General features: G+C 46.5%; 1 protein-coding gene across 1 annotated transcript in view; it reads left to right on the top strand.

The window, feature by feature from the left end:
• Positions 1 to 472: 472 nt before the first annotated feature.
• LOC121612245 (IQ motif and SEC7 domain-containing protein 1-like) overlaps positions 473 to 27,135 on the top strand; it is a 30,934-nt gene continuing 4,271 nt past the window's right edge. Inside the window, exons 1-16 of the mRNA XM_041944992.1 lie at positions 473 to 549; positions 4,581 to 4,749; positions 5,403 to 5,570; positions 6,749 to 6,961; positions 7,034 to 7,123; positions 7,822 to 7,873; positions 8,054 to 8,234; positions 10,067 to 10,118; positions 10,227 to 10,978; positions 12,209 to 12,367; positions 12,489 to 12,611; positions 12,715 to 12,881; positions 19,041 to 19,180; positions 20,017 to 20,142; positions 21,649 to 21,748; positions 26,543 to 26,704. Of these exons, the coding sequence (XP_041800926.1) occupies positions 473 to 549; positions 4,581 to 4,749; positions 5,403 to 5,570; positions 6,749 to 6,961; positions 7,034 to 7,123; positions 7,822 to 7,873; positions 8,054 to 8,234; positions 10,067 to 10,118; positions 10,227 to 10,978; positions 12,209 to 12,367; positions 12,489 to 12,611; positions 12,715 to 12,881; positions 19,041 to 19,180; positions 20,017 to 20,142; positions 21,649 to 21,748; positions 26,543 to 26,704 (2,731 nt within the window). The remainder of the gene's footprint in view (positions 550 to 4,580; positions 4,750 to 5,402; positions 5,571 to 6,748; positions 6,962 to 7,033; positions 7,124 to 7,821; positions 7,874 to 8,053; positions 8,235 to 10,066; positions 10,119 to 10,226; positions 10,979 to 12,208; positions 12,368 to 12,488; positions 12,612 to 12,714; positions 12,882 to 19,040; positions 19,181 to 20,016; positions 20,143 to 21,648; positions 21,749 to 26,542; positions 26,705 to 27,135) is intronic.

Below are 27,135 nucleotides of genomic sequence, written 5' to 3'. Positions count from 1 at the left end.
CCGCCCCTGGCTATGGATGCAGAATGACAAACAGAAACAGGTGTGTGTTTTTCAGTGTGTGTGTGTGTGTGTGTGTCCTCCCTCTCGGACTCATGTGGTTTCACAGGAACAACAAGCCGCTGCAGAGCTGAGGTTTACATGTGAGTGTTGTCATGTGTGCATGCTGCTGTGTGTTTCTGTGTGCTGATGGCGTGACCGCGTGTTGCGCTGTGGTTGTGTTTTCGTGGTTGTGTGCACGTCTGCATCCAGTGTTTGGAGTAACGTGTTTAAATGGGCTCGTTCTGGTTACCTTTGTTACGCTGCCTATTCCCCTGATTTCCAGTGTGCCATCACTCGACCTCATGGTGGCGTTAGAGACTTCGGGTAATGCTAGCCTGCTTTTCATCGTCGTTGTTTGTTTTTTAATATGAACTGAAGAAACTGGTGTTCATCAAATATAATTTTGTTAACTGCGGTACAAAGCTTGGTTAACATGTACATCCAGCATCATGTGGTCTACTTCTACCAAATCCTATTGGCGAACCAAAACAACACAGGTGTTGCTTACAGGTAGGAATGTTAGTTGTTGCTGCCCTCTGGTGGTTGGGAGTATCATCGTCACTACAGGGCAGATGGCTGCACTGATGGATAAAATGACACTGAACCAATATAGCGTTGTGTGCATTCATAAGAGAATTGAAGCAGACATTTCTAAGTAGAGCAATAGCTATTTTCCACAGTAACTAATTACTTTTGTGCACTGATTGGTTAAGTTATTTGTTACTTTTAAGAGTAACTGGTAACTAATTACTATTTTTCACTTGCACAACACTGTCTGTATAACAGTGAGACAGATTGAATTCTTTGCACAATTTCATGAACTTATTTTTCTGTTTATTTTATATTTTGTGCACTACTTAACGTATTGTTCAGCCTTTTGTTTTCGGTCTATTCGTCCTCATTGAGCTGTATGTTTGTTTTCTTTTTCTATGCGAGTACATCGAGTGCAGTGTTTAAACTGGAGTCAAATTCCTTGTATGTGCTCACATCTGATTCTGAACCAGATTACCAGATTATGTTCAGATGAGGATGACATGACAGAAATCTATGTGTTGAGGTCTTTGCCCATTCAGCCTCCATGATTCCTCCATTTTGTCCGGATTGTTATGTTTCAATATTTGTATGCAGCTGTCAGTTCCTTGGTTTTCTTTCTGGCTGTTTTATCCAAATAATGAAAGTTTTTCCATCTGCTGCTCTAAACACTCGCTGCTCTGGAGGACTTTTATGTTGAAAAGTGAGTCTGAACATATTGAGGGAATGGGTTAGGGTTGCAATATTTTTGGCTTATTATTAAATGGAAGTCAAACAATTTCACCAGATATCGTATAAGCTGCTTCTAGCGTGTGCTGCACCATCTGGACAGAAAGACAGCGTTTCTTTAAAAACAAACCAGAAACAGTGATTTTTAAAGAACTTCTGCACTCGTGAAGTTAAAGCAAATACAATCTCTGGTTCTCTCTCCAATGTGAGGATTTGCTGCTGTACTATCTTCGATATTTGGACGGTTTGTCGGGCAGAATTTTAAGACATTACTTTGGGCTGTATCATGATGCTCTAATAGACTCATTAATCGATACAGACCTCAATCATTACTCGCAGCCCTAAGGCACAGCATGTGTGTGAATCCAAAGTTAACTAGATCTAACTGATGGAACTGATTTGTCCCTGAGATTATTTCAGCTCAGATGGAATAAATTATTCTGTGAATGTAGAATATGCATGGCAGAAACGGCAGCAGCGCTGACAGCGAAGCTTTCAGGTGAGTCATGTGGCAGCAGGCAGGAAAAGTGAGCAGATCACTGATGGCTTGAGTGCACAGCCAGAATTAAAAGGGTGCATTTGATTGATGTTTCAGTGAGATGAGTCTGCAGGGTGAGTGTAGCGGCAGCTGCCAATGCTCGATGCTGAGACAGTTGTTAATGAGTGTCAACAGTAAGTGATGTGTGCAGAATTTGGGCATCAAATATCAAGTCAAGTATGTAGATTTTGTTAGAGATGGATGGATGGGTGCCCTGTGCATTGTTATCTGTTTTTATATCTGATTTATGCAACCTGGAAAAACATAGAGTTTCCATTTCCATCCAGCCCTCAGTAGTGACTGCAGGTTTGCCAGCCTGTAGACAAAACCCAGGGCTTAAATGAAACTACAGATCACTTGTGGCATCGCTCTTGCTCTGAGCACAGAGTGATAAATGAATAGATCTTCTCTCATCTGGACTCTGTAGTGGCTGGAGAGTCAGAGAGCAACGTTCAGAGAGACTTCAGGAAGTAAATCCACCTGAAATTATATACAAATGACCGCTAGGAAGCGGGGAGCGCTGTGGGCTAACAACACCGGCGGAGACTTTCAGGAAGCAGAATCTGACCAATGTGATGGTTTTCTAACGTCAAGGTCACCTTAAGTTTGCTGTGTGACCTCAGTGTGCTGCACCATGGTGCTCAGTGCACAGCTGGGGTATAAATCAAACACACCTCACCTCAGTTCAACCCTGCAGAGGGCTCAGCCTCAGCTGGCCAGTGGAGGAGAGGAGAGGAGAGGAGAGGAGAGGAGAGGAGAGGAGAAAATGACAGCAAAGGAAATTGGAGAAGAGGAAGGAAAAAGGGAGGAAAAGATAGAAGAGAAGAGGAAAAGAAGGAAGGACAGAGTAGAGGAAAGACAGGGAGAGTAAGCAAAAAAAGTACATGAAAAAGGGGAGTGAGGAGGAGAGAAGAGGAGAGAAGATGAGGGGGAAGGATAAAAGAGTAGCTGGTAGGAAAGGATAGAAGGAATGAGAGGAGGAAGTTAGAGGAGGGAAAGAGGAGCGTATGCAAAAAAGAGAAGTGAAAGTTCAGGGTGTTAAGGAGAAGAGGAGAGCAGAGGAGATAATGATAGGAAATGAAGAGGAGAGGGTGGGAAGGAAAGGACAGGAGAGAGGACCAAACTAGAGGATGAAAACAAAGAAAAGGTAAGAGAGGAGGAAAGGCAAGAGGAGAGGTGAACAAATGATGAGGAGAGCAGAAAAGAGAAAGGAGATTAATTAAATGAACAAGGGAGAGGAAATAGGAGGGCAGACGCAAGGAGAGAAAAATGAGACGGGAGTGATGGATAGAAGGAGGGGAGAAAGTTAGGGGATGGGAGGAGATGAATGTAAAAGAGAGGAGAGAAAGGAGGGATGGAAAGAGAGGTGGAGAAGGAGGAGAGACAAAATGATGGAGTGATGGAGGAGGAGAGATGGGAAGAAAGAGAGGGAAGCAAAGGAAGACAGAGGAGAGAAGAGAGATGATGAGGAGGATGAGGAGAGAAGAGAGAGAGTTAGCAATTATCAAGAGTACCTTCCTCTCAGTTTTTACTGCAGAGCCTCGCTGGGATTTATGAGTGCAGTCTGTGTGTGTGTGTGTGTGTGTGTGTGTGTTTGTGTGTGTGTGTGTGTGTGTGTGTGAGAGAGAGAGAGAGAGAGAGAGAATTTAATACATCCACGTTTAGGGATGTAAACGCCACATCATTCCAGAATTAGCTTCTTCTTCTTCATCTGTCTCTCTCTCTCACACACACACACGCACACAAAAACACACATCCATTGTCTCCCACACACTCATGCTGGGTCTCTCACAAACGCAGCACTGTACACCCACACATACACTGTATTCACCCCCACACAGAAACACACACACTCCTGTTAGCCATGAGTCACCGTCATGTGACTGTGTGTGTGTGTGTGTGTGTGTGTTAGCTTGGCAGTGCCCACGTTAGCTTCAGTGCCAGCTTCACGGGTGTCTTAGATTAACACTGAAAAGGCCCTTTGATGACACACACACACACACACACACACACACACAAACTGATGTCCATCACACAGATTCCTTTTCTTTTCGTCTCATCCTTGATTGATTCATCAAATCTTTTTTTTTTTGATCGTCCATCAGTCGTTTTGTTTTTTCTGTTAGCAGTAATCTGAGTAATCACGAGTAATCGCTGACTGTAAAGTTCCTCTGGAAGATATTGAACCAGTGATCAGTGAGCTTATCGGTTGTCAAACTGTCACCTGACCAGAGTGAAGCAGACCTGGTCTGGTTTACTTTGATCCAGTTTAGTTTGGTTTGGTCCATTTGGTCGTCTGGTTCTTTGCAGATTATTTGTTTCAGTTCAATCTGGATTGCTCTGATTTATCTTAGTTTGGTTCAATTTAATCTGTTTTTTGTTTTTTTTACTCTTGTTTGGTCTGGTTGACTTTGGTTTGGTCTAGTTTAATCTGGTTTTATTTGAGTCTTGTTTGGTCTGGTTTACTTTGGTTTGGTCCAGTTGGTCTTTTATGGACCAAATGAATCTGTTTTTGGTGTTTCTGCTTGTGTTTATTCTGGTTTATTCCACTTTCGTTTGGTTTGTCCAAGGTTAGACTTGTCTGGTGGTCTGCCTCATCTGGTTTGGTCCAGTCCAGTCTGGTTTGTACGTATTTGTTCTGCTTTGGTTGAGCCTGTTTTGGTCCAGTTTGTCTGGTTTGATTTGACCTGATATGATGAACATCAGCAGATGGATGACCTCTCTCTCTCTCTCTCTCTTACAGTGTGGAGGGCGACCCTCAGTGTCCGGAGGCGCTCACTTTTTCTGACTCGTCCTTCGGCCATCCGCCTCCCTTCCATCGCTATAGCAACAGCCCCCTCTCCAGCCCCTGTGATCCCTACAGCTCCGCCTCCACCAGTGGCCCCCTTGGAGCCTCCCACACACACACACAGGTACTGACCCTGAAACACAGACACAATAAAACACAAACACACAAAAACCTTTAAAGTCACATGTGTGGAGCAGCATCATGTGACAGGAAGTACCACCATGTTGAATATTAGTGAAGCTTGAATCACGTTTCAGCTGCATTACTTTTATTTTAGCTGCTTACTGGATCTGCTTTGTTTGGTTTTATCATCGAGGACATTTGTGCTCTCAGCAAAACAACTCTGAACCCTGAATGAACACAACTAGTGACTCCCTGCCTCTCCTCTCCTCTCCTCTCCTCTCCTCTCCTCTCCTCTCCTCTCCTTTTCTCTCCTCTCTTCTCTTCTCTTCTCTCTTGTCTTCTCTCCTCTCCTCTTCTCCTCTCCTCTCCTCTCCTCCTCTTCTCTCCTCTCCTCTCCTCTCCTCCTCTCCTCTCTCCTCCTCTTCTCTTCTCTTCTCTTCTCTCTCCTCCTCTTGTCTCCTCTCCTTTCCTCTCTTCTCTCCTCTCTTCTTCTCTCCTCTCCTCTCTTCTCCTCTCCTCTCCTCTCCTCTCCTCTCCTCTTCTCTCTTCTCCTGTCGTCTCTTCTCCTCTCCTCTCCTCTCCTCTCCTCTCCTCTCTTCTCCTCCTCTATCCTCTCTTCTCTTCTCCTCTCCCCCCTCTCCTCTCCTCCCTCAGGGTAGCTCTCCCATCTCTCCACCCAGCCCGGCGAGCCTCGCCTGGGCTCAGCGCAGCCGCCACCAGCCGGCCAGCCTGGCGCTCCGCAAGCAAGAGGAGGAGGAGAGCAAACGCTGCAAGGCTCTATCTGACAGCTATGAGCTCTCTACAGACCTCCAGGACAAGAAGGTACGGCGACACAGCGAGTCAGCCTCCACAAACATCTCTGACCCTCCTGGAAGCAGGACGAGCTTTCACACAATCGTTTCTGTTACATTCAGAGTCGAATGCAGCTTTTTCAAACAAAGCGACACACACCGGCAGCGTACAATGCACGTCAAAACACCCACAGCTAATGTTTCACACACACATCACCGTGGGCTGATTCTCAGTGACGTGTCAGGATGCGGCTGTCCTATTTACCAGCATCGCCGCACTTCAACACAGTTTTATCACATTTGATTCCCTCATCAGTGCATCTCAGTTTCTGTAGTTTCATACTCCCTCTGTCTGTGTGTTGTGTCTTTTGTCTGCAGATTACGTGTCTCATAAGAAGCGATGCAGCTCATTGTGGTGTGTTTCTGTTTGCAAACAGTTACATAATTTGCCTCTCTGGTCTCTCTGGGCTGCACATGTGGTTTAGTAACTTTCCTCCACAGTTGTCATCTAATTTTGAACATTTGGCCATCATCTTGAACTTCTTTAGTGTGACATAATGTCAGTGTTATTTTTTTTTAATTGATTAGCGTGACTTACAAAGAGAAAGACGTAACAATGCAACTCCATTACTTCAATTTAATGCAGCTGAAAACAAAAACAAGCTGTATGATCAATCATTTAGCAAAGTTTTGTTTATGCTGGGATGCTGCCGGCAATGAGCAATGCAACACTGATTTCGGCCTGTAGGTGTGAAGCTTGTTGACTGTTAAACTGCTGCTGCAGCTCGATAAGCGTTATAGAATCAGTGCATTCAGGTTTACAGAAATGGATCCGCAAACATCACAGATAGAAATTATTAAGTTACAAATGTCCGAGTTTTACAAAGAAGGGCCCAAATAAAATCGATGTCTGTAAATGTGAAATGCACACATGATTAAATGACCACAAGATATGTAAAGAAATGACAAATTGGCTCAAACATATGAACTGTATTACATATAATGTGGTACATACGGTATTATTAGTTCTGGGCAACAGTATGAACTTTGCACAAGCTTTTAGGATTCAGAATTATTATTATTATTGTTATTTCTGGTTTTATGGTTTAATTTAGGTTACAAAGCCTGTTTTCTGTTCCATTATCAAACGTCTCTCTGCCCTCTGTTCCCTGATTGGTTGCCTGTGTGTGATGCTTTGCTGCCTGATAGGTGGAGATGCTGGAGAGGAAGTACGGGGGCCAGTTTGTGTCCCGAAGGGCAGCGAGAACCATCCAGACGGCGTTCAGGCAGTATCGCATGAACAAGAACTTCGAGAGGCTTCGCAGCTCCGCCTCCGAGAGCAGGATGACCCGTCGCATCATCCTGTCCAACATGAGGCTGCAGGTACACACACACCCACACACACACACACATATACACTCCGTATATACAACACATATGAACACACAACGGAAAGCACAAATGTGCATGTGTGTCTGTTCCTCTTTGGTCCAGTACTCGTTCGATGAGCGCCAGCCGCAGGGTCAGGGGTCAGCAGGTCAGCAGGGCTCAGACGACACAGGAGACGACTCCTTCTCGAAGCAGGTAAACACACGGTTGTCGCCTCGGGATTCAACGCCGACATGACGTATATGTGCATGTGTGGACATTTCAGCAGTAATAGTGTTTTACTGTCAACTGCATCTCACAGTCTTCCTCAGTGGGTGAAGATAGTTCAGTTGTTATGATGTTCCATACTGAGGCCATGTAGTTAGCAACTCCAGAACAAAGCTAGTAAGGGGACCCTGACCTTTCTTGTCAATCTTTGTGCAGACGGTTCCCATCAAAAGCCCACAAGGAACAAAGAGAGGGATTAAACCATTTGAGCCGCTGAAATCTTTTAATGTGAAACATCTGTGCAGCCAGAGTTGAGTTTCAGTGATGGACAAAAGAACAGCGAATAGAAGTGACAGGAATTAATTCCTGAATGGGAACAACATTCCTTTAGAGAAGCAGCAGAGTGCTGAGTGTGACATGACAGTGCTTTGGACTGATGGAATTCATGCTGTCAACATTTACATTTATCCTGCATAATCAAGATAACAGTTGAACATGGAGGAAGTGTTGAGTTTACAAATTAACAGCAGAGCAGATCAGAAAAGTGGGAAACTCCTAAATTAAAAAAGTATAAAAGCTATAAATAAGGCCTGTTTCAAATAAAGGCCTGGTTCTCTCTGCTGTGGAGGGAAACACAGCTGAGAATGATCACATGTCCACGTGTTTGTGTCTGTGATGGACTGCAGGTTAAATCTTTGGCCGACTCCATGGACGACTCCCTCACCTGCCAGTCTGGTCGTGAAGACTCACAGGAAGCGGGAGGAGAGGGAGAGGAGGACGACGAGGAGGATGAGGAGGGAGATGAAGAGGAAGAAGAGGAGGAGGAGGAAGGGGAGGAGGATGAGGAGGAAGACGAGGAGGATGATTACAGAGAGTGTGCGTGGCGCAATGCCAACCCAACCTCCCGGCGCTTGGCAGGCCGCGTGGGAGTTGGGGGGAGAGAAGGCGTGGGAGGAGGTGCCGCCATGCACGAGGACAGCACCGCCACCTCCTTCAGCGATGTCACCCTCTACATGGACGAAGGCTGCCTCCCCTCCTCGCCACTCTCCCGCCCGCCGTCCTCTCCGCTCTCCCGCCCCGCCTCCAGCTCTGACACAGAGTACTGGGGAGGAGGGGGAGGAGTTGGTCCAGGAGGGAGGGAGGACAGCAGAGAGACAGAGGGAGGCAGCATTGCCAGCCGAAGGAGCAGCACCCCCTGCACAGAGTGTCGAGGGGAGTACAGAGGGAGGGCAGGAGGAGGAGGAGGAGGACACCTCCCTGTCCTGACCATCGAACCACCCAGTGACAGCTCAGTGGACATGAGTGACAGGTTAGCACAGCCAATCACAGAGCTTCTATAGAGATCACAAACTTGCAATTCATAGATTACAGGATTTCCAGCGATGGAAGAGGTTCAGATCCTTCACTGAAGGAGGAGTAACAATAAAACGCAGTAGAAATATTCTGGTCCGAGTAAAATATCAACAGTATCAAAAGCAAAAGTACTCAATACGCAAAATGCCCCACCCCCCCAAGCCTAACCCCCCGTGTTAAATATGGAGCCATTATCTTATGAGTCCAAGATAATAATTGGTGCATTATTATTATTGTTTTGTGCAACTAGATATGATTTAATATTATTTCATGACTTTCGGGGCTGTCTTCTTCGTTTTGTTGTGAGAGAAGTTACCTCGTTATCAACCTTGTGCGTAAACAGTGACCTCATTTAAATCCCATCAGATTGTAGCTCTGCACAACTCTTTGATCAGCCACATTAACTCAAAACACCTGTGTGGGTGTGAACAGCCTTCAGTCTATGATAATGCATCAAGTTTATCTAATCATGTGAAAATCAAAGAAACTGTAGTTGTAAATGTCGTGCAGTTAAGAGTATAATGTTCCCCTAAAATTAGAAATACTAAAGCACAAGTACCTCAAAACTGTACTTAAGTTCAGTGCTTGAGTAATGTATTTCCACCGCGGCATTTTCGTAAGCATTTCATACATTTTTAGATTTATTTCCTTCCTTCCAGGCAGCCGTCTGTATCATTTCCTTTATGATAATCAGCTTGCAGACACCTGAAACCTGCTCGTTCCTCCACAGTGAGCAGTTCCATCATCTTATTTCATAGACGTGCTTCAGTGCTTTTTCCCCTCATTAAGTCAACTCAAAAAATATTACTCAGCATTCCACTATCATGCTGATACTCCTCTATTCTATATTTCCATCAAAACAAGCAAAGTCAAGGCATGTCAAACGAAAGACTTTGAGTACAAGGCCTGATTCGAATAAAGGCCTGGTTCTGGCTCCTGGTGTCTGTATTGGTCTCCACCTGTAAAACCGCACGAGTCCACGCTGTTTTACACACTTCACACCAGGAAGTGGCCCAGAGAAAATAATCTGCACGTTCTCACAAAGGAGCTTCTGCTGCAAGCTTGATGATGTAGCGACTATTCACACGGCTAGTTGCATGCTAGCCACATCGGGCACGTAGTCAGTCACAGTCACTCCCAGAGCTAGCTAGCTTGCTAGCTGTCGGCTTGCTAACAGGAACATTTTTGAAAAGTTCACACATTTTATTAATTGAAAAGACAAATTAGTGCCATCGACTCTTGTCTCTTTGTGACTATGGTAACAGGAAATGGTGGCGTCCTCTGTTCTCTAGCTTTACATCCCCTCAACGGTCAAGATGGTTCAGTATTAGTCAACAGCATGAATTAGCGTCAAAGTTGAGGAATGAACATGATTTACTTTAAACGTTTAAGTACCAAGTGCCATGGCTACTTCCTGGTTAACCTGTTAAGTGGATTTCCTTCACAAACTAGTTCCTGTGAGATTTTAAGTATATAAAGAGTGGAATTTTTCATTTTTGAACATGTAGGAGTCATCACGCTGTTAATTTTCACCTTTTGTGGAACCTTTAACTTAAACGTTGTTCTTTAAATCTTCAGATCAGAGCGAGGCTCCATCGGACGGCTGGTGTATGAACAGGAGCCGTCAGGAGTCGAGCGGGGGGGGGGAGAGAGGAGAGGAGGAGGGGAAGGAGAGAGTGGAGAGGATGAGCGAGGAGGAGGAGGCGGAGGAGGAAGCAGCGAAGTCGAATCTCCGCAGGGAACCATCAAACACAAACCAAACGGCCGCTCGGTCGCCACGGCGCAGGGACAGACTCGCAGTCCCGCCAACGTCCCCTTACCGATGCCCTCGGCCCGGACCCTGCCCTCACACCCGCTCCCTCACCCGCTCCAACACCCCCACTCACACCCCCACCCTCACCCATCAGCCATCCCCCACCTGCCCACCATCCTCCACCACCACCCGCAGTACAGCCAGCCGCACGTCATGCACATGCACCACGTGCACGGCGGCAGCCCCTACATCCAGCACTTCGCCCAACATCACTACCACCACCTGCACCACCAACACCACCTCCCCCACGCTTACCCAGAACCCCCCTCTTCCCCGCTGCCCTCGCCCGTCCCGCCACTCACACCTCTCTCACCCTTGCCGCCACCGCTCACGCCCTCACCGCTGTCCTCCTCCTCCTCCTCTGCGCTCCAAAACATGGAAGCCCAGCAGCAGCACCACGCCCACCACCCCCATCTCCACCACCACCATCTGCTCTGTTCAGACGGAGACAACGAGAGCGTCAACTCCACCACCACCAACTCCAACGATGACACAACAGTGAACAACTGCAGCTCCGGCTCCTCGTCGCGAGACAGCCTGCGGGAGCCAATCGGAGGAGCCACGCTGGGGAAACAGACCTATCAGAGAGAGAGCCGCCACAGCTGGGACTCACCCGCCTTTAACAATGATGTGGTGCAGCGGCGGCAGTACCGCATCGGACTCAACCTGTTCAACAAGTACGTGCTTATACACCTGAGCAATAATCAATAATTAAGAATCCACTGGAAGCAGGATGTTCAGAATCAAGCAACGTATATATGAATATTCTACATTTAGACTATAATGTGATTATTATCAATACTTTAAGATGTGTAACGATGTAATGCATCAGCCCGATAAAGGCCCAACCAGGCAGAGGCGGTTCGACCCGTTTTATCCCGTGTGTCGTGTTAAAGAGGAACAACCGTCGCCGCATCGCTTGTGCTGAGGTGTTTTTTTTTTTTACCAAGCCCACACTGTGCCCCCCCCAATGGGCGCAGTCTGAGATTAGTCTTTTTTTTTTCTCTCTCCTCTCCCTCCCCTCCTGTTTTCATTTGTTTTTCATCTAGTAAGCGAGGCGCCGCCCTGCTGGTTGCATCGTGGTTCTCCTGTCCCTGTCTTCCCATGTCAATTATTTGTACTGTCTTTTGTGCCATTGTGTCCTCTGGGACGGTGTAACTGAACAGAATTTCGTTGCACTTGGAAACTTGTGTGATGACAATAAATGATTCCTGATTCACAACCTCCTGACAAAAAGTTGAGAACGTCAAAATCTTTTTATCTTCTCTCACCGAGTTTTACGGCTTTGATGGCTGTGTGGTGACGATGACCAATGGAGACCAGGAAGAGGAGAGAGGAACAGATCCAGCTTTGCTTTCATTCACAAAACCCAGATCACACCAGGAAAACATGTCTTCCTGCCAGGTGGAGCCTTACCGGTCTGTTCTGATTGGTTGAAGTCCATCACGGCAAGAACTTGACTCCACGATCAATTAATCTGACACGGCGACCATCTCGAAAGACAAAAATATCACGCAGTCCGATGTCAGTGTTAGTGTCTGTTGTCCGTCACAGCTAAAATTAAAGCTAAAATATTTTCATGGTGCATTTCACTATGAAGCTTTGGTGCTTGTAATAATCTGATCACCAAACATTTTCGTTCATCAAGAAGCACAATTGAAAAGCACTTTGTACTCAACACATGAATTTAAACCGTCTTTTACCTCTTTCGTAATCATCACAGTCAACGTGATGCCCTATCTTATGTTTTCATATGTAGACGATGACAAAACCCCCCAAAAAAGTTTGAAATGACTCGACCGACTTTAACAGAGCCGAAGTCAAATCAAATGAATGAAACAAGCGAGGAAACAAACTGAAAAAACAAACAAGCTTTAAATAAACGGCGCGTGTCGTGTCATCCGCAGGAAGCCGGAGAAGGGGATCCAGTACCTGATCGAGAGAGGCTTTGTCTCGGACACGCCGGTGGGCATCGCCAGGTTCATCCTGGAGAGGAAAGGTCTGAGCAGGCAGATGATCGGGGAGTTCCTGGGCAGCCGGCAGCAGTTCAACAAGGACGTCCTCGAGTGAGTACAAGAGTCACATGACTTCAGCCGTTTGACAGCAGCTTTGTTCGCTTTTTGTCCTGATTGATGGTGCAAATACTTAAAACTGTTCAGTGCTGAGGCAGCATCTGTCTGTCCGCAGCTGTGTCCTGGACGAGATGGATTTCTCAGGGATGGACCTAGACGATGCCCTGAGGAAGTTCCAGGCTCAGATTAAAGTTCAGGGCGAAGCTCAGCGGGTGGAGCGACTGGTGGAGGCCTTCAGGTACAGGCATGGCAGGTTTGGATCCCGGAGAGGACCCGGTGACAGACCCGATGTGTCGGTGGAGCTCGTGATGGTTTGTGTCATGCCTTCTCTCTCTCTCCAGTCAGCGGTACTGTGTTTGTAACCCGGTGCTGATCCGGCAGTTCCAGAACCCAGACACCATCTTCATCCTGGCCTTCGCCATCATCCTCCTCAACACAGACATGTACAGCCCCAACGTCAAGCCGGAGAGGAAGATGAAGCTGGAGGACTTCATCAAGAACCTGCGGGGTCAGTCAGCCGACTGTCATCGTGTAAACCAGCAGTTAAAGGATAACTTTCATTTTTTTTACAACCTGGACCTTATTTGTAGCATTAAATACGACCATTTACTCACCCAGACAACTTTGGTGGCATTTGGAGTCGTTTTGAAGAAATTAGCCCCAGAGGAGCGGCGCGTATATCCGTATAATGCGAGTACTCGGGGCATCCATGCGCAGCCTCTATATAAAGCATAATCTGCAGAAACTCGTTCATATTCCAATATTTAGTTCTGATATGCTGGTGCTATTCCCCTCTGAGCCCGTGGTGGCATGTTATCAACATCCGGCGTCTCTAGACAACTACCTCTGACGTGGATGATGTCATTACCGAACGCCGGGCGCTGCGAGCAGCCGGCCACAACACGGCTGACTCTGCGGCGGTCGGCTACGAATACGCAATGACGAACCATAGCTGTGCCAAACTACAGCTAAACTAGCCGACCGCCGGCTCAGAGGGGAATAGCACCAGCATATCAGAACAAAATATTGGAATATGAACGAGTTTCTGCAGATTATGCGTTATATAGAGGCTGCATGGATGCCCCGAGTACTCGCATTATACGGATATACGCGCCGCTCCTCTGGGGCTAATTTCTTCAAAACGACTCCAAATGCCACCAAAGTTGTCTGGGGGAGTAAATGGTCGTATTTAATGCTACAAATAAGGTCCAGGTTGTAAAAAACCAAAGTTATCCTTTAAGGTCAGAGCACAGCAGAGCAGAAACGTTCAGGTCGTCTTCAGCTTATTTCATTTAACAAATCATCTGGAGCGACTCTGTTGAGTAATCAGCGCTGAAGTGAAGCTGTCAGTGAAAACTGTAGTGGAGGAAAATAAATCAGTGAATTTACTTTTACTTCACTCGAGTATTTTCATTTTACGTTACTTCTACTTTGCTACAGTTTAAAGGCAATTATTGTACTTCTTACTGCACTACATCTATTTGATAAGTTTAGTTACTTTAGTTGAAGATTCACATTAATAATGAAATCGATAAAAAATAAAATGTAATAAAAAAATAAATTATAATGTGTTATTATGGATAAAGGTTTCATTGATCTGAGCGGTATGCATCGTAAAAAATATTTCATCAGCTGCAACAACTGTTAATGCATCAAATAATTATAATCCAATCATATAAAATAATTATTCTGAAATTACTGAAAGTACTTTTACTTTTTGAGTTTAAGTGTCTTTTGATGCTAATATTTATATTATTGTAATTTTACTTCAGTTTTGAATGCAGGACTTTTCTTTCTTCTGCCATCAGCTGATTCTTGTTTGATTGGCAGATAACTAACTTTGAAACATAAAGAGAAATGATTCTGATTTCAGATCTAAAGGGAAAAGAAACCAGTTTAACCTGAAATGTTACCGACAGGAAGGACGTGTTTGTGGCGTTTACATCATCAAGTAACGCGACGCGGACGACATTGTATTAATAACGATGGTGTTTATTGAACACACTTAACATGACATCGTTGACTCGCACAGACTGCTAGGCTGACTGACATGAGTGTCTCGCGCGTAGTGCATCATGAGACTCAGGGCTGCGTCACACATGCGCAGTTGGCAATATTATGCACTTGAACTTTAACCATACATGACATCCCCCCCCCTTTTCAAGTATAGTAAACATACACTATACAAACATTCGCTGTTGGCATTAAACTTTAAACTATACGTTCTCTTGTATACTCACTTAACTCAGTCATTACTTAATAAACAAAATTCTTTTCTTTCTTCATTCTTTTTTTTTTCTTTTTTACAATCCTTTATCTTTTTTTTTTTTTTTTTTTTTTTTTTGCAATGTCCTGTTTTTTTTCTAAGGGTGTGGGTAGACTACCACGGACCCTTGAGATGAGAAGGGATTTATTCTGCCCTTTTGTTCATCATCTCAACTAAGTAGCATACCTTGGGTTTGGCTTAACAGTCCGACCAAACCTGGTGACGACCGGAGTTGGGTGTTCAGGAGAATCAGGGACGTCAGCAGGAGCGCTGGCGGCGGGTACGTCCAGCTCTGCTGGCTCATGCTGTCCATCTTGCTCCGTCGGCTGAGGAACATCCATCTTTCGAGGTGATGACAGCTCCTGGTTGACCAGCCGGATGTGGCGCCGGTTCCGTCGCGGTGTGTCTCCTCGCTCCGTCTCCAGTGTAAAGGAACGCGGCGCAGCCTCCTGGCGCTGCACAGTTGCTGGTGTTGTCCAAGCCTTTTCTCCGTCGATCTTCACTCTGACTTTGTCACCGATGGAGAGTGGTGGTAGGGGCTTGGCGGAGTACCTGCGGTTGTAGTACTTCTCGTAGGACTGCTTTGCTTTTGCGTCGTTTTTCTTTACAGTCTCTAGATTTGGCCACATTGGCCGCAGGCTCTCTTTGAGTACGGGAAGTGTTGTACGGATTTCTCGACCCATTAGCAACTTGGCGGGACTCTGCCTAGTTGGCTCTGTTGGTGTGGAGCGGTAGCTCAGGAGAGCAAGGTGAGGGTTGTCTTGCTTGAGAATCCACTTTGCCGTCTTCACAGCTCGTTCGGCCATTCCGTTGGATTGTGGGAAATGAGGGCTTGAAGTAACATGCTGGAAGTCATACTCAGCAGTAAAGTTTCTGAACTGTTCGGCTGAGAACTGAGGACCGTTATCTGTCATGAGCTCCTCTGGAATACCATAGCGTGTGAAGATGCTTTTCAGTTTCTGTATGACTGTTTCTGAGTTTGTCTTCGGTAGATCTAGGATCTCGAGCCATCTGGAGAAATAGTCTATCACGATTAAGTAGTGACGACCTTTGAACTCGCACAGGTCAGCTGCAAGCTTTTGCCATGGTAGATCAGGCAATGGTGTGGAGATCAACGGTTCTCTGTTCTGGCTCGGTCTATGAATGTTGCAATGCTTACATGACATCACAAGCTTCTTTACATCACTGGCGATGCCTGGCCACCACACAGCGCCATTGTACCGTTCACGGCACTTGGTAAGGCCTTGGTGACCCTCGTGAATCTTCTGCAACATGTAGTTTCTCATACTGCTGGGAATCAAGATCTGCTTGCCACGTCGCAGCAATCCATTGGCCTCACTGAGTGAGCCACGGTCTTTGAAGTAGGTGGTTGCTCTGACAGCTACACCCTTCATGTGTTCAGGCCACCCCTTATGGACATACTTGAGGACACTCTGGAGCTCGGCGTCTGTTCTTGTTTGGTCTTTTATTTGCTCGATAACCGGCTTCCTCACTCTCAGGTCTTCCTCCACCGAGTCCACGTATGCTTTCACCTCCGCTTCTAGGTCACCTGGATTGGTATCTGCCATGGGTTGCCTAGACAACGTGTCCGCGACAACTAGGTGTTTGCCTGGAACATATTCTGCGACTGGGTTAAACTTCATTAGCCTAATGAGCAGGCGTTGGCAACGAAGTGGTGCTGTATCAAGGTCTTTTGAGTTGATTAGAGTTACCAGTGGTTTGTGGTCTGTAAGTAATTTGTACCTCTCTAGGCCGCAGAGATACTGGTAGAAACGCTCAGAGGCCCACACTCCCGCAAGGCACTCCTTTTCGATCTGAGCGTATCTCTTCTCAGCATCACTCAGCGTACGCGAACAGAACGCAACAGGCTTCAGGGCCCCATCATGGCTCTGCAGGAGGACTCCCCCGAGCCCGTAACTGCTTGCGTCTGCACTGACGACGGTTGGCTTTGCCGGATCGAAGAACTCCAAGACTGGTGCTGATGAGATTAGCTGTTTCACTTCTGTGAACGCTCTGTCTTGCTGTGGACCCCAGCACCAATCTCTGTCGCTCTTGAGAAGCTCGTTGAGTGGCTGTAGCACGGTGGATAGATTTGGCAGGTAACGACCTAAGTAGTTCACCATGCCAAGAAGCCGTCTCAGCTCACTCACGTTCTGAGGTGGTTCCATTGCTGTTATGGCTTTGACCCTCTCTGGGTTAGGGGCTATGCCGTCCTTGGTCACGACCTGTCCCAGGAAGTCCAGCGCTGGTTGGCTAAGCTTGCATTTCTCCTTGTTGAGTCGTAGACCTGCGGCGGCGATGGTCTCCATGACTTGCTTTAGCCTCTGATCGTGTATTTCTTGTGTTTCTCCAAACACCAATATGTCGTCCATATACACGACTGTCCCCTCGTGCCCTTGCAGTAGGTCAAACATCTTTCGCTGAAATATTTCAGGCGCCGATGTGATCCCAAACGGTAGCCGCTTATAACAGTATCTGCCCCAGGGCGATATGAAGGTGGTCAGACGTGCACTGTTCTCTTCTAGGGGAATTTGCCAAAAACCGCTCTCAGCGTCTAAGCTGGAGAACACAGTACTGTTTGCTAACTTGGGCAGTATGTCATCCAAGGTAGGTAAGATGAACTTCTCACGTTTCACATTTTCGTTAAGCTTTTTCAGGTCGGCACAAATCCTTATTTTGCCACTCTTTTTCATGACCGGTACCATTGGAGCGCACCATTCAGTCGGGTCGGTTACTTTTTCTATTACGCCCATTGACTCCATTCTCTTTAACTCCTTTTCGACCCTAGGGAGTAGTGGAATCGGTACTCGCCGTGGCGCAGCGACGCTGTATGGCTCTGCGCCTTCTTTCAGTGTGATTTTCACTGGTTCACCTTTCAGGATGCCTGGGCCGCTGAATATGTTAATCTCTTCAATGCGCTTTATTAGGCCCAGCCTGGTTGCCACTGTCCTGCTTAGGAGATTTTCCCCATTAGTTTTGACAACTACTACACGAAAGCAGCAATTTTTCAGTTGCCCACTGACATTGGCTTTTAGTTTAGCCATAAACTGCCCCCTTGTGGCCACTGTGCCACCTGGGCTCTGCAGGGTGTTCTTTACTTCACTAAGTAGAGGCTTGCTTCGTAGTGTTTCGTATGTGGCTTCAGACATAATTGAAGTGTCTGCACCGGAATCTATTTTAAATGAGACTGGCGTATCTGCTACAGTTAGAGTGGTTCGCCATGGTGGCTCATCCTCTGCAATTGGTGCATCTTTTTGTTTTAGCTCTACTGAGCCCAAGAACACTAATTCCTCATCATCAGCTTCTGTTATTTCCTGCACAGCCTTTGAATAGCATACTGCTGCAAAGTGCCCAATTTTATTGCACTTCATGCATTTTTTTCCTTTTGCATGGCACTGCTCGGCCTCCATGTGATTACGCCCACATCTTGTGCACGCTCCTTTTTTCGACTTTTTATTTACCTTTGTCATGTGCCCATATTTCTTTTGTTCAGTTTTCCTCACCGACTTCACATTGTCCACGTGCTCAGCGCCGTGCCCCCTCTCAGTATTCTGAGACTTGATCAACTCACAGTGCCTTGCTGTTTCAATGGCAGTTTTCAGTGTTAAATCACTTTTCATTTGCAGTCTTTGTGACACTTGTTTATCACGAATTCCAATCACTATGCGATCTCGCATTTGCTCTTCCTTTAATGCTCCAAAATCACAGTTTTCAGCTAGCTCATACAGTTGCCTGACGAAGGCTTCCACACTTTCGCCTGGCTGTTGAACTCTTGAGTGAAACTTAGCACGCTCATAGATCACATTTCGTTTCGGAATGAAGTGTTCGTCGAATTTAGCCATTACCACGGCGTACACATCTGCATCTGCTGCATTAGTAAACGTGAAAGCCTTGAATATGTGCTCAGCCTCCGCTCCCATGGAATAAATCAATGCATTTACCTGCACATTTTCCTCTTCCTCCGTAAGCCGTGAAGCTATGCGATACCTGCCGAATCTTAGCTTCCAGTCAGGCCATGCTTCGGGCTTTGAGAAATCAAACTGCTCCGGTGGAGTAAACTTTGCCATGGCGATGCACAATTCGGCTTCTTTTTTTTCTCACGTCCGACGTGTCGCTTCCATCCAGTTTTCTTCTGACACCATGTGGCGTTTACATCATCAAGTAACGCGACGCGGACGACATTGTATTAATAACGATGGTGTTTATTGAACACACTTAACATGACATCGTTGACTCGCACAGACTGCTAGGCTGACTGACATGAGTGTCTCGCGCGTAGTGCATCATGAGACTCAGGGCTGCGTCACACATGCGCAGTTGGCAATATTATGCACTTGAACTTTAACCATACATGACAGTGTTATTATAATTTCACATCTGAAACCTGAGTGTGTCCTTCAGGTGTCGATAACGGTCAGGACATCCCCCGGGACCTGCTGGTGGCGATCTATGGAAGGATCCAGAAATGGGAGCTGAGGACCAACGATGACCACGTGTCTCAGGTCCAGGCAGTGGAGAGGATGGTGGTCGGCAAGAAGCCTGTAAGATCCTCCGACAGATAAAAGTTGTAAAAATCTTAAAATTTATGTTCAAAATCTAAATTTCCAAACACCTTTGCACACGAGGAATCTGAACCCCCACAGAAGAGCCAATCAGGTTTTCCCCCAGCATCCAAACCTTCGTCAAGGCGCCGTTTTCAGAGTGTAGTCGACCAATGGCAGGCTTATGCCAACAGCCAGCTTCCTGTGAGTCAAACTGCAGAATCATACGTACTGAATTATCACAAGAGAGAAAACAAGAGGCCAGACATTCTGCTGATGTCCATCAGGATGACCCCCCCTCGCTGGACTCGGCTGCTGTAAAAGGACTTCATTTACATATGTGGTCTTACTGACCGCTCAGAGTGCTTCACAACACAAGCCAGCGTTCATCTGTTCACACACACATTCATACACCGGTGGCAAAGGCTGCCACGCAGTGTGCCACCTGCTCATCAGCAGTGATAACCGTTCACACACACACACACACACACACACACTGATGACACAGCTGTCAGGAGCAATTTGAGGTTCAGAATCTTCTCCAAGGACACTTCAACATGTAGGCTGCAGGGGCCGGGGATCGAGCCCCCGACCCCCCTGCCTCCTGAACCCACTGTGACAGTGCTACACATCTTCTTCACTTTTTAGCTTGTAATTCCAGCCATGATCCATCGAAGGGCTTGTTGATGTGGTCCAGGTTAATGTCGCGATATCACAATATCAGACTTTCCTGTACTGAAAACTGTGTGAAAGGTTAGAAAAACTTTGTTTTTGAATTAAAGGAACAAAACTCAACAGAATAACACTGTGCGTGTGTGTGTGTGTGTGTGTTGCAGGTGCTGTCCCTGCCTCATCGCAGGTTGGTGTGCTGCTGTCAGCTGTTTGAGGTTCCAGACCCGAACAGAGCTCAGAGGAGCGGCGTCCACCAGAGAGAAGTCTTCCTGTTCAACGACCTGCTGATGGTAATCGATGCACTCGATGTGTGTGTGTGCGTGTTCGTGTGAAAGTGTAAGTGTGTGAGCATGTGCACGCTGCAGGTGGATGTAACTGGCATCAGTTTTGGGTTTGGAGTCTTTTAGCTTCGTTTTATGTGTGTGGGTGTTTGTGTTTCAGTGTTTAGGTTCCAGTTCTCAGAGGATTTTCTCTCATGGGAGATAAAGTGATTGTGCGTCACCAGAGAACCGGTTTATCCCATAATGCTCCGGACCTGCTTAGCGCGGCGCTCCAGAAATGTCTCAAAGTCTGACGTCGTATTAGAGGAGATGCAAATACACGGAGACTTAAGTAGGAAACCCAGGCAGGATTTGTCAGCAGGGTTTACCCGTCACGTCTCGTGTTTACCCGCAAAGAAGAACACGAAGTGGCGTCATGTGAAACACGAAGCGGCTTCACGTGACACACGAAGCAGCTTCACGTGACACAGGAATCGGCTTCACGTAATACACGAAGCGGCTTCACGTGAAACATGAAGCGGCGTCACGTGAAACATGAGGCGGCTTCACGTGAAACACGAAGCAGCTTCACGTGACACAGGAATCGGCTTCACGTAATACACGAAGCGGCGTCACGTAATACACGAAGTGGCATCACATGAAACACGAAGCGGCGTAACGTGACACAAGAAGCGGCGTCACGTGAAACACAAAGCGGCGTCACGTGAAACACGAAGCGGCGTCACATGAAACACGAAGTGGCATCACATGAAACACGAAGCGGCGTAACGTGACACAAGAAGCGGCGTCACGTGAAACACAAAGCGGCGTCACGTGAAACACGAAGCGGCGTTACGTAATACACGAAGCGGCGTCAGGTGAAACACGAAGCGGCTTCACGTGAAACACGAAGCAGCTTCACGTGACACAGGAATCGGCTTCACGTAATACACGAAGCGGCGTCACGTAATACACGAAGTGGCATCACATGAAACACGAAGCGGCGTAACGTGACACAAGAAGCGGCGTCACGTGAAACACAAAGCGGCGTCACGTGAAACACGAAGCGGCGTCACGTGAAACACGAAGCGGCGTCACATGAAACACGAAGTGGCATCACATGAAACACGAAGCGGCGTAACGTGACACAAGAAGCGGCGTCACGTGAAACACAAAGCGGCGTCACGTGAAACACGAAGCGGCGTTACGTAATACACGAAGCGGCGTCAGGTGAAACACGAAGCGGCGTCACGTGACACACGAAGCGGCTTCATGTGAAACAGGAAGCGGCGTCACGTGACACAGGAAGCAGCACAGTCGGCATCAGTATGTGACGTGACTCTAACTGTGATTCATCATTTTCATTTATTTACACGGTGTCAAAAAAAAGCGGTTTGACGATGAAGATTAGCGCAATCGAACGCTCCCTCCTCCTTCGTCTCCTCTGTTGTTTCTCCTCTTCTCCTCCCTTTTCTTTGTCTTTCTGTTCTGCCTCCTGCCATGACTTTTCTCTCTCCTCCTCTTCCTCCTCCTCAGGTGACAAAGATCTTCCAGAAGAAGAAGACCTCAGTGACGTACAACTTCAGACAATCATTTCCTCTGTTGGACATGCAGGTCCACACCTTCCAGAACACCTGTAAGTACCGCTCGCTCTCTCTCCACCCCCTCCCTCTCTCTCTCTCTCTCTCTCTCTCTCTCTCCACCTCTCTCGTTCTCTCTCGTCTCCTCTCGTCCATCTGCTCCCTCCATCTGTCTCAGCCTCCCTCCATTTTATTTTTTATATCTCTATTTCTTTCTTGCACTTGTTCAACTCTCTATTTTTACCCCACAGTCAGCAGGCCTGCTAAACAGGCACACATGCAGATATAACACACACACTCACACACACACACACACACAGCAACACACACACACAGAGAAACACACACACACACAGAAACACACACGCACAGAGAAACACACACGCACAGAAACACACACACGCACACGCACACAGCAACACACACACACAGAGAAACACACACACACACAGAAACACACACGCACAGAAACACACAAACACACACACACACACACACAGCAACACACACACACAGAGAAACACACACACACAGAAACACACACGCACAGAAACACACACACGCACACACACACACACACACACAGAAAAACACACACACACACACACAGAAACACACACACGCACACACACAGAAACACAGAAACACAGAAACACACACGAACACACACACAGAAACACACACGCACACACACGCACACAGAAACACACACGCACACACACACACACAGAAACACACACAGAAACACGCACACACACACGCACAGAAACACACACACACACACACACACAGAAACACACATGCACACGCACACACACACACACACACACAGAAGCACACAGAAGCACACACACGCGCGCACACAGAAACACACGCGTGCACACACACACACAGAGACACGCACAGAAACACACACACACAAACACGCACAGAAACACACACACACAAACACGCACAGAAACACACACACACTCTGACATAGATGCTAGGAGCATCTTACAGTGTGCGTCCGTCTCTGCTGGCGAGGACCCGACACGCCCTGTACGATCAGGTGTTTCCTCACTTTCTGCACGCCGTGTTAAACAACCCATGTGACCTGGGCGTTAAACCAGCTGCAGCAGCAGCCGTTTAGAGTAAACTCACTTCTGCACCAGCACGACCAACGTGAGGGACAGCACCTGCAGAGGGCGCTCATGTGGAGAACCTTTAGATCGAGGCGTTTCAGCAGCAGTCGGGTTCGTGTGCATCTGGGTCGCAGCAGGTTATTTTTTAATCCAGAAGCTGTGAATTTCTAACTAGTTCGCCGCAGCTCGTTCAAAGCGCCGCACGCGATCTTACTCTCGAAATATGCACCAAAAACTGGAGACTCTGTCCCACTTGGAAATGCTCTCAACAATCTGTTAATAATCACTTGGCAAAACATGACGTTACTTCCCTCTCCAATTACTGAAATTACAGTCTGTCTGCCAGCCTTTTCTTTAATGTAAGGCACCGTCAGTGTGCACAAGTGTAGTCGCTACTCCGCTGAAAACACCAACAGCACATTTCAAAGAGGCACAGTGGAAGCATATCACAGGATTTCCTAAATATATGACTGTCAATCTGAAAACAAGGCTGCTGCCGAGCTGAATTCCTCAAAACATGACTCATTTTTCGGTAATGATGTGAACACAATCGTACACAGAGTCGTGTGCGTGTCTAAGCGTGTGGGCGTGTGTGGTTTCCAAGCCTCTATTTCAGCGGAGAGGAGCTGGCTCTCGGTTCTGTGCGGCAGATTGGAGTTGGTGGCGTTTCAAATCTGCCTCAGCACCTGTTAACAGGACGCCTCACTCTGAAGAGTTCAGCTGCAAAATCACGTCTCCACCATTTCCAAAGAGGCCGTAGAAACAAACAAAACGATGGCTGGCCTGAGACTCAGGCGCTGTGGTTTAGCGTGTCGCCTGGCTGCACTGATCCAACCACAGCTGCCAGGATGCTGCTTCGCCTATTCAAAGACGGCTGGTTGGAGGAACGACTGGCAGAGTTTGTGGGTGGAAGATTGGTCTCAAATAAGCGCAGATGAGATTGATGTACAGGTTGATGCAAGTCGACTCTTAGACTCAGATCCCAAAGTTTCCATGGATACCAAGTCTATCAGACTGAATTGTGGTGGAAAAGTATTAAATGATGCAAAAGACATCCAGATTTTTTTACATCTGATGCATTGATGCAGCCAAAATAACTCTTTTAAGGTAATTAAATGTAAAGGCCTGTGATGACGTTAGAAAGTTTGGAATAAGATGAATTTAGCATCTTTATGTCAGGCCGGGACTCAGATCAGGACTCAGACGCAGAGATTTACTCACACAGATCTTTATTGAACAAAACCCAAGAACCACTTCACTGAGTGTTAAATAGGCTATGAAATTATTCTAGGCAAAAGGCTGTCACAATATATTTCTATAATATAGGAAAATAACAAAGAAACAGAAAACGCTCATTAAGAGAAAAACAATGAATCTCTATGACTATGAAAACTAAGAAACAAAAGACTCTCCCGAAGGAGGAAAACACAAAGGGCTATGAAATGAAAATGGTTTAGCGAAACTAGATAAGAAAAACTACAAACTCAAAATACACTCCTAAAAAACGGAGGAACTAGACTCTAAGTAACAAAATAAATCCAACAGAAAATCTCTCAATAAAGAGGAAAACAAATCGGCTAAGATATATTCTAGGAAAATAAACCAGAAACTAAATTATCAAAACTACAAATCAAAACACTCACGAAGAGGAAACAAGAGCTTACGGACAATGACTGTGGCTGTGGCTGTGGCAAGGACAAGGGGGTAGACGAGCTCGGGTTAATTGCTGACGGACAAAGACACTCTGGCACAAGACAAAAGAGAAGCAGACTATTTAATACGTGGAGGGTAAGCAGGAACAGGTGGAGACAACAGGTGATTGGGGCAGACACACGGGACACAGGAGGAAGGGCAAGTGCTCTGAAACGAGAGGAGAGTTAGACCTTCAAAATAAAACAGGAAATGACAAGACAAAAACCCCATGACGAGACAGACCTCACCGCGGTGTGACACTTTAGAGTTACTCCTTACCATTCCTGTAAAGCTAGCCGGAAACACCTGTCCCAGCCCCCCCACCCACAGCAAACTGAAAGCTGTTCCTGAACCATCTGGACTAGCTGCAGGGTTCTGGTCTGTTTTGAAAGGCGACGCTCTGAACTTTTACCCCCAGCAGTCAGAATCACTGTAAGCGCTGCTGGCATCGAGTGATAGACGTAGAAGGTTTTTATTCCGCCCTGAAAATATTTTTATGCAAATAGAAGCTTGCAGATGACTCACAGCATGAAGCCTCACCACCTCCAAGTTCAAGAAAAACTGAAAACAATACCACAGAAACTGAATATTTCACATGTGTTTCTAATGGTGTGTCTCCAGATAAATATCTATATTTATATTTATATTCTGGGTATCTATATGTCCTTATATTTAGACAATTTACTATATTTATCACTTCAAACCCTGTGCAATATCCATATATTCACTAAATTCCTTTATTTAGCTGTAAGTTACCCACTGAAGCAGCTTATCCTCATTTTTGGACTTTGATGGCGTTAACTGTTGATGTTGTTGTGATTATCAGTCCAATAGCAGCATCTTATCTTTCCAACGATGTAAAGCAGGCGTATAACAAAGCAGGTGATTACACAGACGTCATCGTAGGGTTTAGACTGAAGAGGGAAACTAGTAAAAACAATTAGAATAATTTAATAATAATAAAGAATAACTTGATGGGATCAGACACTTTATGAGCCCCCGCACAGATTCATGTGTTTCCGCTCCGATCTGTTGCATCACATCACAAGGTCGACAGTGTTCAGCTGCTGGTGAATATTTGCGGCGTCCTCGGTGTCGGAGCTGATGTGCGGTCGGCCTGTTTGCTGTTTAGTTTGTTAGTTGTTTTTGTTTAGTTGTTGTTGTCGACAGTTCTGCTTCTCCAGTTGGAGCTAAATGGGACTTGGCAGACTGCGGTGATGACTGTGACCGCGACAGATTGTCCCGTATGATTCATCAGCACAATCTTACATGGGCTGCTGGTGTGTGTGTATGTGTGTGTGTGTGTGTGTGTGTGTGTGTTTGCGCGTGTGTGTGTGGGGGTGGATGGGTGAGTACTGTGTGTGTGTTGTCTGTGGGTGGGTGGGCACATTTATCTATCTGTGTGTATTATGTGGGAGGAAGGTAAGAAGGTGTGTGTGTGTGGTGTGTGTGTGTGTGTGTGTGTGTGTGTGTGTGATCCTGGAATCAGGAAGTGCTGTTTGGATCAGACTCTGATGACATTTGTCCCGATGAAGCCGATCATGTGAGATGTCATGGAGCGTGGCAGTGTTTCTGGTCCCCAGAGGATGAATCTCGCTCACTTTGGTGACCTTTGACCTTCCCTCCAGCATCACTGTGAGGTTGGCGTGTGGTTTTGAGTGAAAAGACATTCGTGTGTCTCTCGTGATGAATTCCGCCATCAGGTCAAACTTTGTCCAACACTTTGATCTGTGACTAATTACCTGAAAGTGAATTGTATTCCCATGAGCCTCAGCGGCTAATTATTATTAAATGTTCGCACGAAAACACGCTAAACGAAGATGAGGACAATGTTAACGTTACCTAATGAATGTCAGCTTACACTTTCACTGGAAGGATGTTAGCATTAGCATTTAGCTCAGCAGCTAAGTCTCACGTTCTCTGATGAGCCACATTGTTTAAGATCACTGCAACTGCTGGATCAGAGGCCACAGTGTGTAACGTGTGTGTGTGTGTGTGTGTGTGTGTGTGTGTGTGTGTGTGTGTCTCACCCAGACTACCCTCATGGTATCAGACTGACGTCGGCGAATCCCGGGGGAGAGAGGAAGGTGCTGATCGTCTTCACGGCTCCGAGCCAGCAGGACCGAGCTCGCTTCACCTCCGACCTCCGAGAGAGCGTTGCAGAGGTCCAGGACATGGAGAAGTACCGGGTGGAGTGTAAGTGTTCCTGCCACGGTGGTGCTAGTGATGTGGTAGTAGTCACAACAGTTAAGTACCTGTAGTAGTATTAGCAGTTTGCAGCAGTGGGTAGTAGTAGTTCCAGTAGTTATAGGGGCAGAAACAGCTGTGCTAGTGTAGCAGTAACATTAATTAATTAGTAACTTTAGCAGTAACAGGAAACTTAACACAGAAGTATTTAATTAGTGGTATTCTAACACTAGCACAGTTGTAGAAGAAGTAGTCCTCGCAGTACTGTCAGTAATAGTAATGGCAGATGTAGCAGCACCGTTATTATTACGTTATTGCAGTAATAGTGTGACTGGTAGCAGCATTAGTATTACCAGTAGTAATAATAATAACATTCAGTAGTATTTAAGTGTAGTAGCAGTACTTGTACTGCACCAGAAATGCTTCTGTCATTCAGTAAT

The sequence above is a fragment of the Chelmon rostratus genome, chromosome 10 (assembly GCF_017976325.1).
Source record: "Chelmon rostratus isolate fCheRos1 chromosome 10, fCheRos1.pri, whole genome shotgun sequence".
NCBI classification, from domain to species: domain Eukaryota; kingdom Metazoa; phylum Chordata; class Actinopteri; order Chaetodontiformes; family Chaetodontidae; genus Chelmon; species Chelmon rostratus.
Note: the sequence above shows the minus strand (reverse complement) of the source record. Positions and strands in the feature narration are given on the sequence as shown.